The 15,632-nt window shown below is 31.9% G+C and overlaps 1 protein-coding gene across 2 annotated transcripts in view; it reads right to left on the reverse strand.

The window, feature by feature from the left end:
* The window catches only part of LOC135951201 (AF4/FMR2 family member lilli), a 99,470-nt gene that overhangs the window by 47,575 nt on the left and 36,263 nt on the right, over positions 1 to 15,632 (reverse strand). The window contains exon 2 of one of the 2 annotated variants that reach the window (XM_065500800.1): positions 10,336 to 10,359. The exons of the other annotated variant lie outside the window; for it this stretch is intronic. Within the exon in view, the coding sequence (XP_065356872.1) occupies positions 10,336 to 10,359 (24 nt within the window). The remainder of the gene's footprint in view (positions 1 to 10,335; positions 10,360 to 15,632) is intronic. 2 annotated transcript variants of the gene reach the window in all.

Here is a 15,632-nt window from a genome sequence, read left to right on the forward strand (position 1 = left end):
TTGTGGAAGCCATTGGCATCTCACATGGCTCAGTGGTTTCTATTTTTAATGATCATTTGGGTATGAGCAAGGTTTCCGAAAGATGGCTGCCGTATTTTCTCACAATCGGTGGCACAAAAGGTACAGTTCCGATGGAAAAATTCCATAAGTTAGGCTACGAAATGCCGCCTCTTCAACCCTATTCTACAGATTCAGCCCAGAGTGACTAATTTTTGTTTTCAAACCCGGAGAAATGTCTGGTCGGAAGAGAATTGACTCCCACGATGAAATCATCTCACAAAAATACAAAAAAATTTCGTTGTGGTCATACAAGCACGGAAGATGTCGAACATTCTGGACGCCCAGTTGAGCTCTCTACAATCGAAATAATTGAAAAAATTCCCAATATGATTTTGGCCGATCGGAGATTCAATGTGCGAGAGATTACGGAAGCCATAAACATCTCACATTGCTCAGTTGTTTCCACTTTGAATGATCATTTGGGTACGAGAAAGCTATCCAAAAGATGCTGCCTTATTTGCTCTCAATCGGTTGCACAAAATGTGCAGTTTCCATGACAAAAATCCATGAATTAAGCTTCGAAATGCTCCCTCTTGCACCCTATTCTTCGTATTTTGCACCGAGTGTCTTTTTCTTGTTTCCAAACCCAAAGAAATGTCCGCGCGGAAAGAGAATTGACTCCCACGATGAAATCATCTCTCAAAAATACCAAAAGATGATGGATGCCGCACGTTCTGGACGTCCAGTTGAGGTCTCTACACACGAACCAATTGAAAAAAATCCCAATATGATTTTGGCCGATCGGAGATTCAAAGTGCGAGAGATTATGGAAGCCATATGCATCTCATGTGGTTCAGTGGTTTCCATTTTGAGTGATCATTTGCTAACAATCTGGAGCACATGCGAAGTTTCCATGGGAAAAAATCCATGAATTAGGTTGGGAAATGCTTCCTATTCCGCCCAGAGTGACTATTTCTTGTTCTCAAACCTGAAGAAATATCTCGGCGATAAGTGATTTGACTCAAACGATGAAATCATCCCATAAAACAAACTATTTTAATGACCTCGACAGATCTTACTTTTTGAAGGGATCAAAATATTGGAGAAACGTTGAACAAAGTGCATAGAGCTCAAAGGAAACTATGTTGAAAAATAAAATGATTTTTTTTTATCCAAAAACCTGTGTTTTATTAGAACTTTTCCATGCAGAGTAGCACAATGTCATTCAATTTTGGCTGCATGATCACTGTTATCATGTTGCCTAAAAGAAAAACACTGTGAACCCAAGTATCCTTGCCAAGCTTTGGCAAAGAAAACAAATTCTATGTTTTTTTTTCTTTTAAAAAAAAGCTAAAAATCTTTAAATGTGTGAGTAAATTGATCGGAAGTCATTGAGAATTACAGCTGAAACATCCTCAGCTTCATAAGTTCCAATGATGTCTCCAATCCAAAATCCGCAACAATCTGGGATTGCATTTGTTATTCGACATCACATGTGAAAATCTTTGAACCCAAAATCTGGCGATTTTGACGATTAGCAAAAAGCTATCAAGAGCTTCATGTGCTTCATTGCTTAAGATGATTTTGCTCGAAAATCATCAGCCTTTTGTTCAATAAATGCTCAATAATCTATGCAGCAAACTCTTTAAAGCTTCAGTTTTTGTAAGTCCTTTCAACACCATTAGTCTCTAGCTTTTAGTCTCACCATAAGGAAGAGAGTTAAGAGCCAATTCTTTCTCCTTAAAATTCATGGGCTTCCGGAACAATGCTCCATTGAATGCCACCTTACCAATACTACATAAATAAAAGAAGCCTTTTACAACTGTGTTAAAGATCTAATTGATACCCATCATACAAATACTGCAAGCAGTACCCAGAGTCCTTGCGCTTTGTAAATTTTATGTATTGCTGGTGAAGAGTTCATTGGAAGAGTTAATTTTCCCGATGATTCTGACTTTGCTGGCACATACGCAATTGTGTCTCGTTACTTTTCCATGATCATTTTGCATAAATTTGGGAGAATTTTATTGATTAAGAATTGATTGGTTATGGAGTTCAAACCATAAAAAGAAAGATGAAAATGTGCTTCATTGCTTCAGATAATTCTGCTTCAAAACCATTAGCCTTTTGTTGATGTTTAACAATCTATTTGGCGAACTCTTTAAGACTTCAGATTTTGAATTTGTTTGAGTTCATTTTTGAATTTGAAATTCTTGTCCACGACTCCGAATTGATGTTGCTTGACTTGTACAAATAAATTTTGATATTAAAACGGCTTCTTTCTGGACTACCATTGTGCCTAGCACCACCAAATCATCATCTTATCTCCCTAAATTTTGTGTCTTTAAATAAATTTTCTAACATAAACAAATTCTGTGAATTTCGGGCCTTTATTCAAATCTAATATAAAAGATTCTCTCAGTGTTTAAACTACACATCTCTTCCTTACAATAATAATCACCAAAATAAGGGAAAAGAGAAATTATTTCTCTTGTCTTCCGACAGCAACCAAAAAAAGCGAAATTTAGAATGAAAACCCTCTTCTAAAACAACATAACAGCACATATTTACACATATACACAGTTGGAGCTGCAGCTACACCTACTACGTTCTAAACTCAGACCGCTTCTACTCACATATATACATCCTCACACAAACAGACAAAATCATTTTTAATACAAAAATCATACCCTGTAACATATTTGGCAAACAGCTAAGACATCTCAGCCTTAAATATTAAACAAAAGACAAAAACCAAAAAAAAGAAAAAGAAATACAAGGAATATTTTGAGCAAAACACTGTGAACCCAAGTATCCTTGCCAAGCTTTGGCAAAGAAAACAAATTCTGGTTATTTTTCTTTCAAAAAAAAGCTAAAACTCTATAAATGTATGAGTGAGTTGGTAGAGTGCAAGAGTTTAGTATATGTGCTTAATGTAAGATAAACTCTTGCAAGGTTTTATAAAACTTTTTTTTCCACTGCATCTTCTTCATATTCCTGCTTAACTAGAAGGTGGTAATGGTTACCATTGCTATATACTTACATATGTATATTAAAGACCAACTGTGTTTGGGGAAAGGGTTTAGAGAGCAAGATGTGTTATTATTTAAAAAAAAATCCAGCCAAAATTTAAAAAAAATAAATAAAAAAATTCGTAAGGGGACCTTAAAACAACACACCACAAAAAACTGCTGGATTTAGCAAAAAATAAAATACAAAAAATTCTCAACAAATACCAGCTGTAAAGTGGTAGTAGTAGTTTGAAATGTAAAAATGCTTGTGACAGTTGATGTAATGTCTACTTTGTAGCTGCTGGATGGCTGGCAAAACTCTAAGGAATTAAACTATAAAAAAAATATGAACTAAAAAACTATGACTTTGTTTTAGTTGGGACTAAAACCAAACAGCAAACTACAAAAATTAGTTAATGAAAGGGGGGGAATTTGAAATAGAAATCGCAGAAATTTTTAATTGTTTGGCATAAATATCTAAGATTTTAAGAAAATTTACTAAACTTTTACATATTTTATGAAGTACCTAAGAAATAAATGCATGAAAAAAATTTTACACGGGAAGTGTAAAAATTATTTCTTGTATAAGGAAGAGGGTTAGCAGTAGGTTCCAACTCACTTGGGTCCATTTGAAAATGAACCCATTCAGATACCCAATTGGTAATCAATACATCCCTCAATCGACACACTTTGTTTCCTTAACGAACCAACCAGAATATCTTAATAAAGAGCATTCTAGGCAATTTACTTGGGTTCATTTAAAACTGAACCCATTCTGAAAAACAACAGATCCCTCAATCGACGCACGTTGTATCCTTAAAGAACCAACCAGAGTCAGAGATACATTCTAGACAGCTCTACTAACCTTGAGAGAAAGGGATCGCCAAATATTTATTGATTCGCAGTGACCAAATCCGGACATTCTGTTCGTCACTTACGAAGAAAAATATTCAAAAATAAAGTTAGATGGGAAGAATTGCTAATTCTTAACACACAAGTCGTTCAAAAATAAGGCGTTGAAATGTAAATATCGTAGCAGAGCCTTTAAAAGTTGAAAAATTTTCAAAGGAATCAATCTCACATAGTGACCTATAATTTCTGGAAACTCTCCTGAAAGAAAGGTGGACATCGTACTTTTCTCTTTACGATACTTTCAACATTAGTCATAGAAGCATAGACCCATAAGTTTCTTTGATACAGTGGCTTGATACAGAGTTAAAACCATTAACCTTATCTGCTTGCAAAGGAATTTGGTAAGTAAATTCGCTGCCATCCTGTATAACAAAAAGGCTAGATCGATCTAGCAATAAAACAAGTCATCGAAACATCAATTCGTGAAATCCAAAAAGTATCAACTTAAGTATTTTATAGTTTGAAAGAGGAATTGCAGGAAAGGCGGCAATCACTTCATGGCACTCCTGGACGTCTGACCAATTCATCCGCTAGACAGTTACGCGGAATGTTATCGTGGACCTTAAATATCACACTCTCTACTTCTTCGGTTAACCATGCTCAGGTTTCGGTGTACAGTAGTCAACATTCATAAGTTTCATCTAATTCCAGATTCTGGAGTGTTCAGACTCCTTACCCAACCATGAGTTTCCAGTGTTAGTCGCACTAAGAGAAATGCATAGCCTTCCGGAAGAATGTTCCATAGAACGCCAGTCTTAAAGATCCAATTGAAGTCATCATACAAATGCTTTGTCTTCATTATCATCGGCAAATGACCGGCACGGCTTTGATCCTATTTCGTTACTTTTCCATGACCTGAATGGTTGCGGACTTCTTGGCATAATGATTTGCTTTGAATCTTATTCATCAAAAGAAATCCAATGGTGTTAAATCACACAATCTAGGAGCCAGTTCTTGTTACCAAAACGTAGAGTCCACTATGATGAAATTTCTAATGCAGTATTTGAATTGTTTCAGAGGCTCTATGAATTGTTGAATCCATATGATTTCCTCATTAATATCATGCAACTTAGGTTGACAGATATGAGTTAGCAAGACGCAATATCGAGCACCAGTTACAACTGACACTGGTTGACCAGCCTAATTTTCCAAGAAGTATAGTTCAATAATGCCTGCAGCCAAAAAATTCGAACCAAGGTTGGATATTTTTTTCGAGAATCAAATGTGACAATTTATGAATCCCAAATGAGGCACTGACCGAATTTAACAAAAGTTGATTTTGTTCGAAAAGTCAGCAACCAAATCTCTTCACTGTCAATTTAACTTTTTAATAATTGAGTCGCAGATCTGAAAAGTACATATGATGCTATAGAGAGCTTCCTGAAATTATTGTTCACTACGCCGAGTCCTGGACATTTTCCAACCCTCCCAGGCTCTGCTTCGATATTTACATTTCAACGGCTTATTTTTGAACAACTAAAGTGTTAAGCGTCAGCAATTTTTCCCATCTTCCTTTGTTTCTGAATTACTTTCTTCTCAAGTGACGTAGTCAAATCAATATTCCTGTTGCCGCGAAACTATCATACTTTCTGAATGGAATCACTTTCTTTCTTAAGTGACGAAGTCTAATGATGATTTGTGAAATATTATTCAACAATGAAAACACGTTGTACTCCTAGATAGAGTTTTATTTTAGCTAACCCTAAACTGCCAGGGTCATTGATATTAATTTAAGAAAGTCTTTACCAACAGAGTTTACTTCTTAACACCAATACATTCGTTTTTTGGCTCTAAAGGAAGGTCGCCATTGAAAGGGGTATTATTTTTTTGTCATCCTGGATATAGAAAGTGTTTTCAATAATGTCGAACAACGAAGCATCCTATCAGCAATGAAGTGGCTGGGAATTGATCTCTGTTTACTCCAATTTGTCGACAATATAATTGGTATTAAGTTTCATAACTGGATGCATATCTCAGCCAGGAGTATTTCCTTCAATTATGTGGAACTGTCACATATGAGGACGATGATACTGAATGTAGTGTGTACTGAGTGAGTGAAAGATTTTGTGTAAACTCTAGCGAGTAAGCGGTGTTTTCAATAATGTCTCTGGTGTGTCCCATGGTTTGGCAGTTTTTAAACATTGAACCCTCTACAACATTATATAGACGATACTGGAGTAAGTAACGATCAGCTACCAGCAGCTCATTTGCAGACAGGCCTGATGAAAATCCTAAAATCTATACATTGAAATTTAAAAATTTCGGTTTGTTGGAAATTGGGCTGAGTAATAGACCCGGTTCTGAAAAAAAAGATTTAAGTCGGACTTTAATGATTTTCAAGATCTTAAAATCATCAAAAAATTCACTGGTGTTTGCTCACTTTTGAAGCTAAGTGTCAGCCCAATTTCCAACAAACCGAAACTTTTAAATTTCAATGGATAGAATTAAGGATTTTCATCAGGCCTGTCTGCAAATGAGCTGCTGTTGGCTGATCGTTGCTTACTCCAGTATCGTCTATATAATATTGTAGAGGGTTCAATGTTTAAAAACTGCCAAACTATGGGATACTACAGGGAGCTATCAATTCTTCCACTTTGTGTAACTTAGTTATGTTGGATGAGATGGAGAGTAGTAGGATTAAATCAGTAGTATATATGGGTTTCATATGAAATTATTTCTTCTTATTCCTCATGCAGCTAAAAGATTGATAACTGTATTCTCTTGTAACAGAATGAAATCAGTCTGAAGTTCAGGGATAGCATTAAGTATCTTGGTATCATCCTAGACAGAATACTATCCAGAAATCTCAATATTCAGAATGAAATTATTTGGGTATTCTTGCAAATTAGTATTGCCATGTTGATGTTAAGAGATAAGCTTTGGTTGCAAAGTATTTCTCAACATATTTAAGGTTTCGGGTTAGTAAAACTGAAGTCTTACACTGAGAAGAATGCTCCATTACTCTATAAAACAAGATGATATTTACAACAGCCTTTAATATCCAATTAATGTCGGATCTTAAAGGGTTCAGTGAAGATCATCTTGTTTTATGGAGCAATGGATCATTGCTCTTTGCGAAAGGCTTCAATTTTACTAACCCGAGATAGGTTGCGAAAGTCTATAATACCAGAGCTTGTCTCTTAATATCAACATGTCAATACTAATTGCATTCGTGGTTTGGTGGTTTTGGAATACACGCATGCGGATAAGGAGTAGTCTTTTGTCTTCTTCCTGGGTATAGAAAGTGCTTTCAATAATATAGGGTTCAGTATCATCCTGTTAGCAATGAGATGGTTGGGGGATGATCTTTGCTTACTTAAATTTGTTGACTATTTACTTGGATCATATGTGTTACGTTGGGAGTCAAAACCTTACAGTTTGTGGAATTTGGATATGATGGTTGAGATGGAAATCAGAAGGCTTAAAACTGTCGCATATGCGGACAATGTTCCTGTATGGAGTCAGCATACAGTGATCTCTTCTCACTCTGTACTGACTCATGTGTACTTAGTGAGAACTCTATGAAGACGGAACAACACAATTTTTCATTGAAATTGAGAACATTATACATGATATTGAGAAAATTCCAAATGAAATTGAGAAATTCCATTTCAAATTGAGAAAATTCCAATTGAAATTGAGAATTTCCATTTGAAATTGAGAAAATTCTAAATGAAATTAAGAAAATTTTATTTTACTCTACATAAATAATATACATACATTAAACAAAAAAAATATATACACAGTCTTATTGAGCAACAGGCATATCTTGAAATATAAATCGCTTTGGTGGAATGATTTTGTATGTTGTATAGCTCTATCGTTAATTAATTCTTGAAGATATGAAATCCTCTGCTCTCCTACATTAGGAGGATTTACGGTTAGTAGATTCATCTATGTCTTCACAATACTTTTGATTTTGGACCAAATTATTTCAATAGGGTTAAGCATTGGTGAATAGGCACTCAATGGTAAAAGTGTTGCTGGAGAGTTGGCGAAAATTTCACGTAAACGACTGAGGCAAGGGGCATTGTCACATACCAGAACAAGTTCAGATAACTGAATACCCAGCTCTTGCTATCAACACTTTTGACCCATTCGTTTGCACTTTCGGCAGTGAACGAACCTCTGCGACTATCCATTTGAATAATGCCTGCGGACCACGGATAGTAAGTATCGAAAGAACTTTTCAGGATCCAACACGAGACCTGCTTTCTACGACAAAATGAATTGAAATTGATATCTCTATCCAGACCACCACATCTTTCACATCTGATATAATCGTTAATTTATTTTTTTTTAGTTTAAAATAATTTATATGTATAATGTTTCCCAATTTCATTTGGAATTTTCTAAATTTCAATTTGAATTTCTCCATTTCATTTGGAATTGTGTCAATTTAAAATTGAATTTCACAATTTCATTTGGAATTTTCTCAATTTCAAATGGAAAAAAGACTATCCTGGAATCTCAATATTCGCTATATGATCAATAACGTCTATTTTTGCAAAATGCCAATTTATTCTTTAAGTCAGTTTAGAAGCTCCTTTAGTTTGATCGATTAATGGAGCATGCTTCTCAGCGAAAGGCCGTTGAACATATCCTGCAGACTGTTGTGATTGTGATAACAGGAGCGGTTAGGTCTCTAGGCCATCAAAAGTGTTAAACGAATTTTTTGGTGAATTTATGGAGATATACACAATTAACTCTAAATTCTGGTGAAGCTAAAGGCTGGCTTAAAGTGATTTGGTATCATTCGGGACACAAGAATATCCTGGAATCTCAATATCCCGAATAGAATCAGTAACGACTATTCTTCGTGAAGGACAATTTAATATTTAAGGATATTTTAGTTTGAAGGATTAATGGATCATGCTTATCAGCGGAATGCCGTTGAACATGTCCTAAGGCCCGCTGTGTTTCTGATAAGAACTATTGCGATTGTTATAAAAGGATAGGTATGGTCACGACCATTGAAAGTGGTATTTACCACGTTAAAAGAGTTCCCGGAGAAATTTATAGTGAAATAATTGGCTCTCAATTCTAAATTGAAGCTAAGGTGACTGGTAAGGACTCTGGGTTACTCCAGGATCTAAAAGAATTATGGGACTACATATGGGAAACCGAACATTTTCCTTAGCTATTCTTAAGGGGAATTGGTGTATTAAAGTGGGATAAATGAATGCCTTTATCAATAATTTAATATCCTTTTTTTTCCTCCAAATTTATCTGTTTTAATCTGGAATTTTTTGCCTGGAAAGCTTAATACCTTGAAATCTAAATATTTATTGTTTTGTATTAATAATATTCACTTCACTGCAGTTGTTAAATAACCTTTAAAAGCGGTTAGTCCTTTACTTTCTTCCAAGTAGTTAAATTATTGCTCCTTCTTTTAATACAAACAATGATTTCTAAAACTTTTCTAAGCAGGGCATTTCTAATTTTCCTCAACCCTTTTCATGGTGTAGTTAAAACATAAAACAGAATCTTTAAACGTTTTAATTTTTACTCACAATTCTTTCTTGTTTTAGTAGGAGTTTAAGAAACAACTAAAGTCCTGTTTGCCATACAAGAAAAGGGGTTTAGAAACCTTCAGCCATTCCTTAACTTTCTAAAAAAAAACTTCAATGTAAAAAGTCATACACAACATTATGGGCAAATGTTGTTATAAGGATTAGTTTTTGTTTATGAAGGTGGTGTTTTTCTAGTTTGTCTTAGAAGAAATGTTGTGGCGAAAGGTGTTGCTGTTTTGAATTTGAAAATAGCAGGCAGTTTTGCTATGTAGTTATAGAAAACTTTTGTTACCCATTGTTTTAGCAAAGAGTTTTTGACTTTTGTAACAGAAAAAGTTTCCAAATTGAAAATCCTAGTACATATAAGGAAAAAAAGTGGGTCCTTTTTTTGACTCAAACATGCTTTTAGCTGGTTTTAACATTTTGTCTTAAAATGTCTTGATTTGGGATAGACAGCTAAAAACAAAAACCAATTTTTGTTAAAATCCCCCCAACTATGCTATGGTTTACACCCACTTCCCAAAAAAAATCCCATTTCTTGGCAACTTCCTTCCTCTTGAACCAAAGTTTTTCTTACAGCAGCAGAAGAAACTAATTTTTCCATGAATAAAATGTTTTTTTTCGTATTTGTTGTTTGTATATCCTGTGCCTGTAAATACAGCTATAGCAAGCCGTCGGTTTCTTATGCTTCTTTGGTTTTCTATACTCAAACTCATTTTCATCTCTCTGACCATTTGTTAGATAAATGTGTATGAGTATTACTACTAACTCTGATGGTGTTCATCAATTCCAAGTGATTCTCATCTATGGTTCTTCATTTTATTTCATTCATTTATTTATTTTCTTTTTTTTATACGTTTCATTATTATTTTTTTTTTATATATAAAAGTATTTCTTACATTTGAGCCATCCTGGCTGGCTGGCTGTATTGAGGCAAAAAAACACAAGAGAAAAAAATAAAGCCAAGTATAAGAAAAAGAAAAAAGAGAAGAATAAAAAAAGGATATTTTTTTAGCAATAATGGTAAGAGTTTAGCAAAAGTATTTATGTTTGTATGTAAGTAAGTTGGCGAGTTAGGCTGGGGGTAGGGGGGGTTTTGTTTGTATTGTTTGAAATTGTTATAGAACGGGGGATTATTACAACTGCCATGACGATGGTCTTCATTTTCATTTTAAACGTCAAAGCGTTTTCTTATATAAGGAGTGAGATCGAAAAATTCTTAACATACATATATGTTTATAAAAAAGAAACCACTAAACTTACAGCTTTAATTTTTTTTTTTATTTGATTGAAATTATTATTACAATTTACAAAAAAAATTATTTTTATAGTTTTAATCACTAGTGATGAAATTTTGAACCTTTTTCGGAAACCCTTCCATTAACGTTTTTATAGTGCTTTCTGTCACTTTGCTCGAACATGTAGTCCATCTCCGTTTAAAATCTACCACACTTTTGGACACCTTTTTTGTACTCTTCAATTCTCTTTTAACAAGAGCCCAATATCTCTCCACTGGCCTTAGCTCCGGGCAGTTTGGAGGATTTGCCTCTCTTGGTACAAATACCACATTATTGTTCTTGTACCACTCAAGGGCTTGTTTGCCATAGTGACAGGATGCCAAGTCAGGCCAAAAATAAGTGGACACATTATGAAGTCTTATGAATGGAAGCAGCCTTTTTTGTAAACATTCCTTGATGTAAATTTCGGTATTTATAGAGCCCGTTGTAACAAATGAGTGGCTTCTTTTGCCGCAACTGCATATTGCTTGCCATACCAAGAACTTTCTGGGAAATTTTGTCTGCTTTTGGGTCCTAAACTTTTCTTCAACATTCCCTCGAGCATCAGCAACATAAAATTTTTGACCTGGAAGTTGCGAAAAATCTGCCAGAACATACGTTTCGTCATCCATTATGCAGCAAGAATATTTTTTTATAAAACTTGACTTCAATTTCCGTGCTCTGTTTTTGGCCTCTAAATTTTTAGTAGCGTTCCTGTCAGGAACTTTTTGAGCCTTGTATGTTTTTAAACCTGCATTAGCTTTAACTTTTCGTACCAAATAGTCCGAGCACTGAGCTAACCGGGCTGCTTTCCTACCGGATGTGTTGGGAGCTCTTTTGAAAATGCGTTCTATTTTTTTGGCTTTAGAAACATCATGTGGACCATTCCTTCTACCTGAACCAGGTTTTCTATCAACTGACAAGTTCTCCCGGTACTGTTTAATAACATTGGAAACAGTTTGACGGCAGACCTTTGTATGCTTGGCCAACTTTTTGTAAGACCAAGTTGGGTTTTGTTGAAAATATTTAATAATTTCAGTACGCACTTTTTTCTGGTCACTCATTTTAATCAGATTAACAAAAAAATTAATATAATTGACATTACACATAATAACTGACATGTTTTTCAAAGGTAACTTGATCAAAAAAAAATTCAAATAATACTTGGGTTAAAAAATGTAATGAAAAACGTGTGTTAAGAATTTTTCGATCTCACTCCTTATATATTTGTTTGCAAATGTTTGTATACCTTCTGACAACACTAAGCAGTTACCCACCATGCTTTGGAACAGTTTTTTTTATATGTTCTAGTGCTAAGAAACTAATAGATTTCAATGACTGCGAAATACCCTTTCTTAATCAACAAAACTTTTAGAATTTTATTAAATAGATTTCAAAACTAATTTCTAGTTATTTGTATCAAAAATTGTTTAAAAATTTTTATAATAAAATTAATTTTTTTTAAACTTTTTTTTTAAAAAAATTTTAAAAATTAAAAAAATGTTAATGGAATTAATTAAAGCTATTTATAAATAATTTTAAACTAATAATAAATTACTATTAGCTATTAAAAAATTAAAATATTGAATATTTTTTTTTTAATTTTTTTTTTTCAAAATTTGAAAAACTACCAAATTTTAATGGTGTTTTAAATATATATTTATTAAAGGATTTTAATGTTTTTACCCAATTTTAGTAGGTCATGTTGATGACTTTTGAAATCCATCAAACTAGTTTGCTTTAAGTCCTTCCTACTTAATTATTTTTAAATCTAAACTTTGTTAAAAAATACCCTCAAAAACTTGAAAAATTATTAAAATTTAATGTAGTTTTAAAAATATATATATTCAGAGATTTTAATGTTTTTGCCCAATTTTAGTAGGTGATGTTGTTGACTTTTTAAAGCCCTAAAATTTGTTTGCTTTAAGTCTTTCCTACTTAATTATTTTTATATCAAAAACTTGAAAAAAATACCCTCAAAAACTTGAAAAATCACCAAATATTAATGGAGATTTAAAAAAATATATATTAAAGGATTTTAATTTTTTTTCCCAATTTTAGTAGGTCATGTTATTGACTTTTTAAAGCCTTCAAATTTGTTTGCTTTAAGTCTTTCTTACTAGGTTTTCTTTCTTTCTTACAGGAATTTTAATGTTTTTATCCAATTTTAGTAGGTCATGTTGTTGACTTTTTAAATCCTTAAAATTTGTTTGCTTAAGTCTGTCCTACTTAATTATTTTTAAATCTAAAATTTGTAAATAAAATAACCCCAAAAACTTGAAAAACTACAAAATTTTAAGGGAGTTTTAAAAATATATATATTCAGGAATTTTAATGTTTATAACCAACTTTAGTAGCTCATATTAATGACTATTGAAATCCATCAATTTAGTTTGCTTTAAGTCTTTCCTACTTAATTATGTTTAAATCTAAAATTTGTCAAAAAAATACCCTTAAAAATTTGAAAAATTACCAAATTTTAATAAAGTTTTAAAAATATGTATATATATTCAGGGATTTTAATGTTTTTACCCAATTTTAGTAGGTCATGTTGTTGACTTTTTAAAGCCTTCAAATTTGTTTGCTTTAAGTCTTTCTTACTTAATTATTTTTAAATCAAAAATTTGTAAAAAATTACCCTCAAAAACTTGAAAAATTAACAAATTTTAATGGAGTTTTAAAAAAATATATATTAAAGGATTTTAATTTTTTTTCCCAATTTTAGTAGGTCATGTTGTTGACTTTTTAAAGCTTTAAAATTTGTTTGCTTTAAGTCTTTCCTACTTAATTATTTTTAAATCTAAAATTTGTAAAAAAATACCCTCAAAAACTTGAAAAATTACCAAATTTTAAAGAAATTTTAAAAATATATATATTCAGGAATTTTAATGTTTTTACACAATTTTAGTAGGTCATGTTGTTGACTTTTTAAAGCCTTAAAATTTGTTTGCTTTATATCTTTCCTACTTAATTATTTTTAAATCTAAAATTTGTAAAAAATGCCCTTAAAAACTTGAAAAATTACTAAATTTTAATGAAGTTTTAAAAATATATATATTCAGGGATTTTAATGTTTTTACACAATTTTAGTAAGTTAATGACTTTTTAAAGCCTTAAAATTTGTGTGCTTTAAATCTTAACTACTTAATTATTTTTAAATCTAAATTTTTTACAAAATACCCCCAAAAACTTGAAAAACTACCAAATTTTAATGGAATTTTAAAAATATAGATATTAAAGGATTTTAATAGTTTTTTTTAATTTCAGTAGGTCATGTTATTGACTTTTTAAAGCCTTAAAATTTTATTTTCATTTTAAAATTTGTAAAAAATACCCACAAAAACTTGAAAAATTACCAAATTTTAATGATGTTTTAAAAATGTATATATTCAGGAATTTTAATGTTTTTACACAATTTTAATAGGTCACATATTGATAACTTTTTATAGCTATAAATAAGTTTGCTTTAAGTCTTTCCTACTTAATTATTTTTAAATCTTAATTTTTTAGAAAAATACTCCAAAATTAAAATACTCAATTTTAAACAAATTTGGATTTTACAACAGATTTATTGCAATTCCTAAATAAATATAAATATATATATTTATAAGTTTTCTTATCCTAATAAAATTATTTGAAATTTTCAAAATTACAAAAAAACAAGTAAGAGATCTATATTCGGCTGTGCCGAATCTTATATACCCTTCACCAAATTATACTTTAAAATAAATTTTTTTAAATATTTTTAGGTAAACATAATTTAATTTTTTTTAATTGCTTTTCAAAAAATTTTTTTTTTAAATTGTTTTTTAATTTTTTTTTAAAAAAGTTTTTTCCAAATTTTTTTAAAAAAATTTTTTGATGAAAAAAAAATTCGGGTTAAAAAATATTTTTCCCGATTTTGACCCATTGTAGGTCCAACTTACTTACATCGTTGCAATGGACTTTAAAATATCTATCATTAGATATTCATATTGTCTATATTATTGACTTAGTAATCCAGATATAGATCAAAAATAGGTCAAAAATCGAAATTGTCCCGGTTTTTTGCTCATATATCCGTTATTTATGGACCGATTTTTCTGATTTTAAATAGCAAACTTCTCGAAAGCATGTCTGACAGAATTATTGAAGATTTGGATCCCGAAGATATCTGGGGTCTTCAGAAAATTGATTTCAACAGACAGACAGACGGATATGGCTTAGTCGACTCCGATATCTATAAGGATCCAGAATATATATACTTTATAGGGTCGGAAATGAAAAATGTAGAAATTATAAACGGAATGACAAACTTATATATACCCTTCTCACGAAGGTGAAGGGTATAATAAATTCTATCAAAATTTTAAAATTTCACGAAAAAAAACTGTTTCATAAATTATTATTACAAATGGCCCATCTTGAAACTGTGGCACGGAGAAAAAAGATCGTTGAATAGTTTTTTGAAAATCTGCAAGTGGAAGATGCGATGATGCTCCAAATATTTAATCGTAAAAATTGCCTCATTGTCGAAAAATAAATGCATCCTCAACGTGTCACTGTTTGGTGCCTATTTTGATACTTCCTCGAAAATGAAGCTGCTCAAGCAGTGACTTTGCTCGCTAACGCGACATGATATTTAGAATAAGACAGTGAAACAATTCAATTACAGCATGAGACATTTCTAGGAGCAGTACTTTCTGATTTCGGTGATTAGAATAGGCCCTCTGGATCGTGTGATTTAACTAACATTTACTTTTTTTAAAGTTATTTGAAGTCAAAGGTGCCGACAATAATCCAAGGCAAGTTATGAAAATTCAAAAATAGAGGCACCATTATGAAAAAATTAATTATATCATCGGAAAGCCAATAGTTTTCTCTAAATATCCCCATCATTATGTCCTTCCCTCTAGGACCTATTGTAGCCTCAACAGACA

The sequence above is a fragment of the Calliphora vicina genome, chromosome 2 (genome assembly GCF_958450345.1).
Source record: "Calliphora vicina chromosome 2, idCalVici1.1, whole genome shotgun sequence".
Taxonomy (NCBI): Eukaryota; Metazoa; Arthropoda; class Insecta; order Diptera; family Calliphoridae; genus Calliphora; species Calliphora vicina.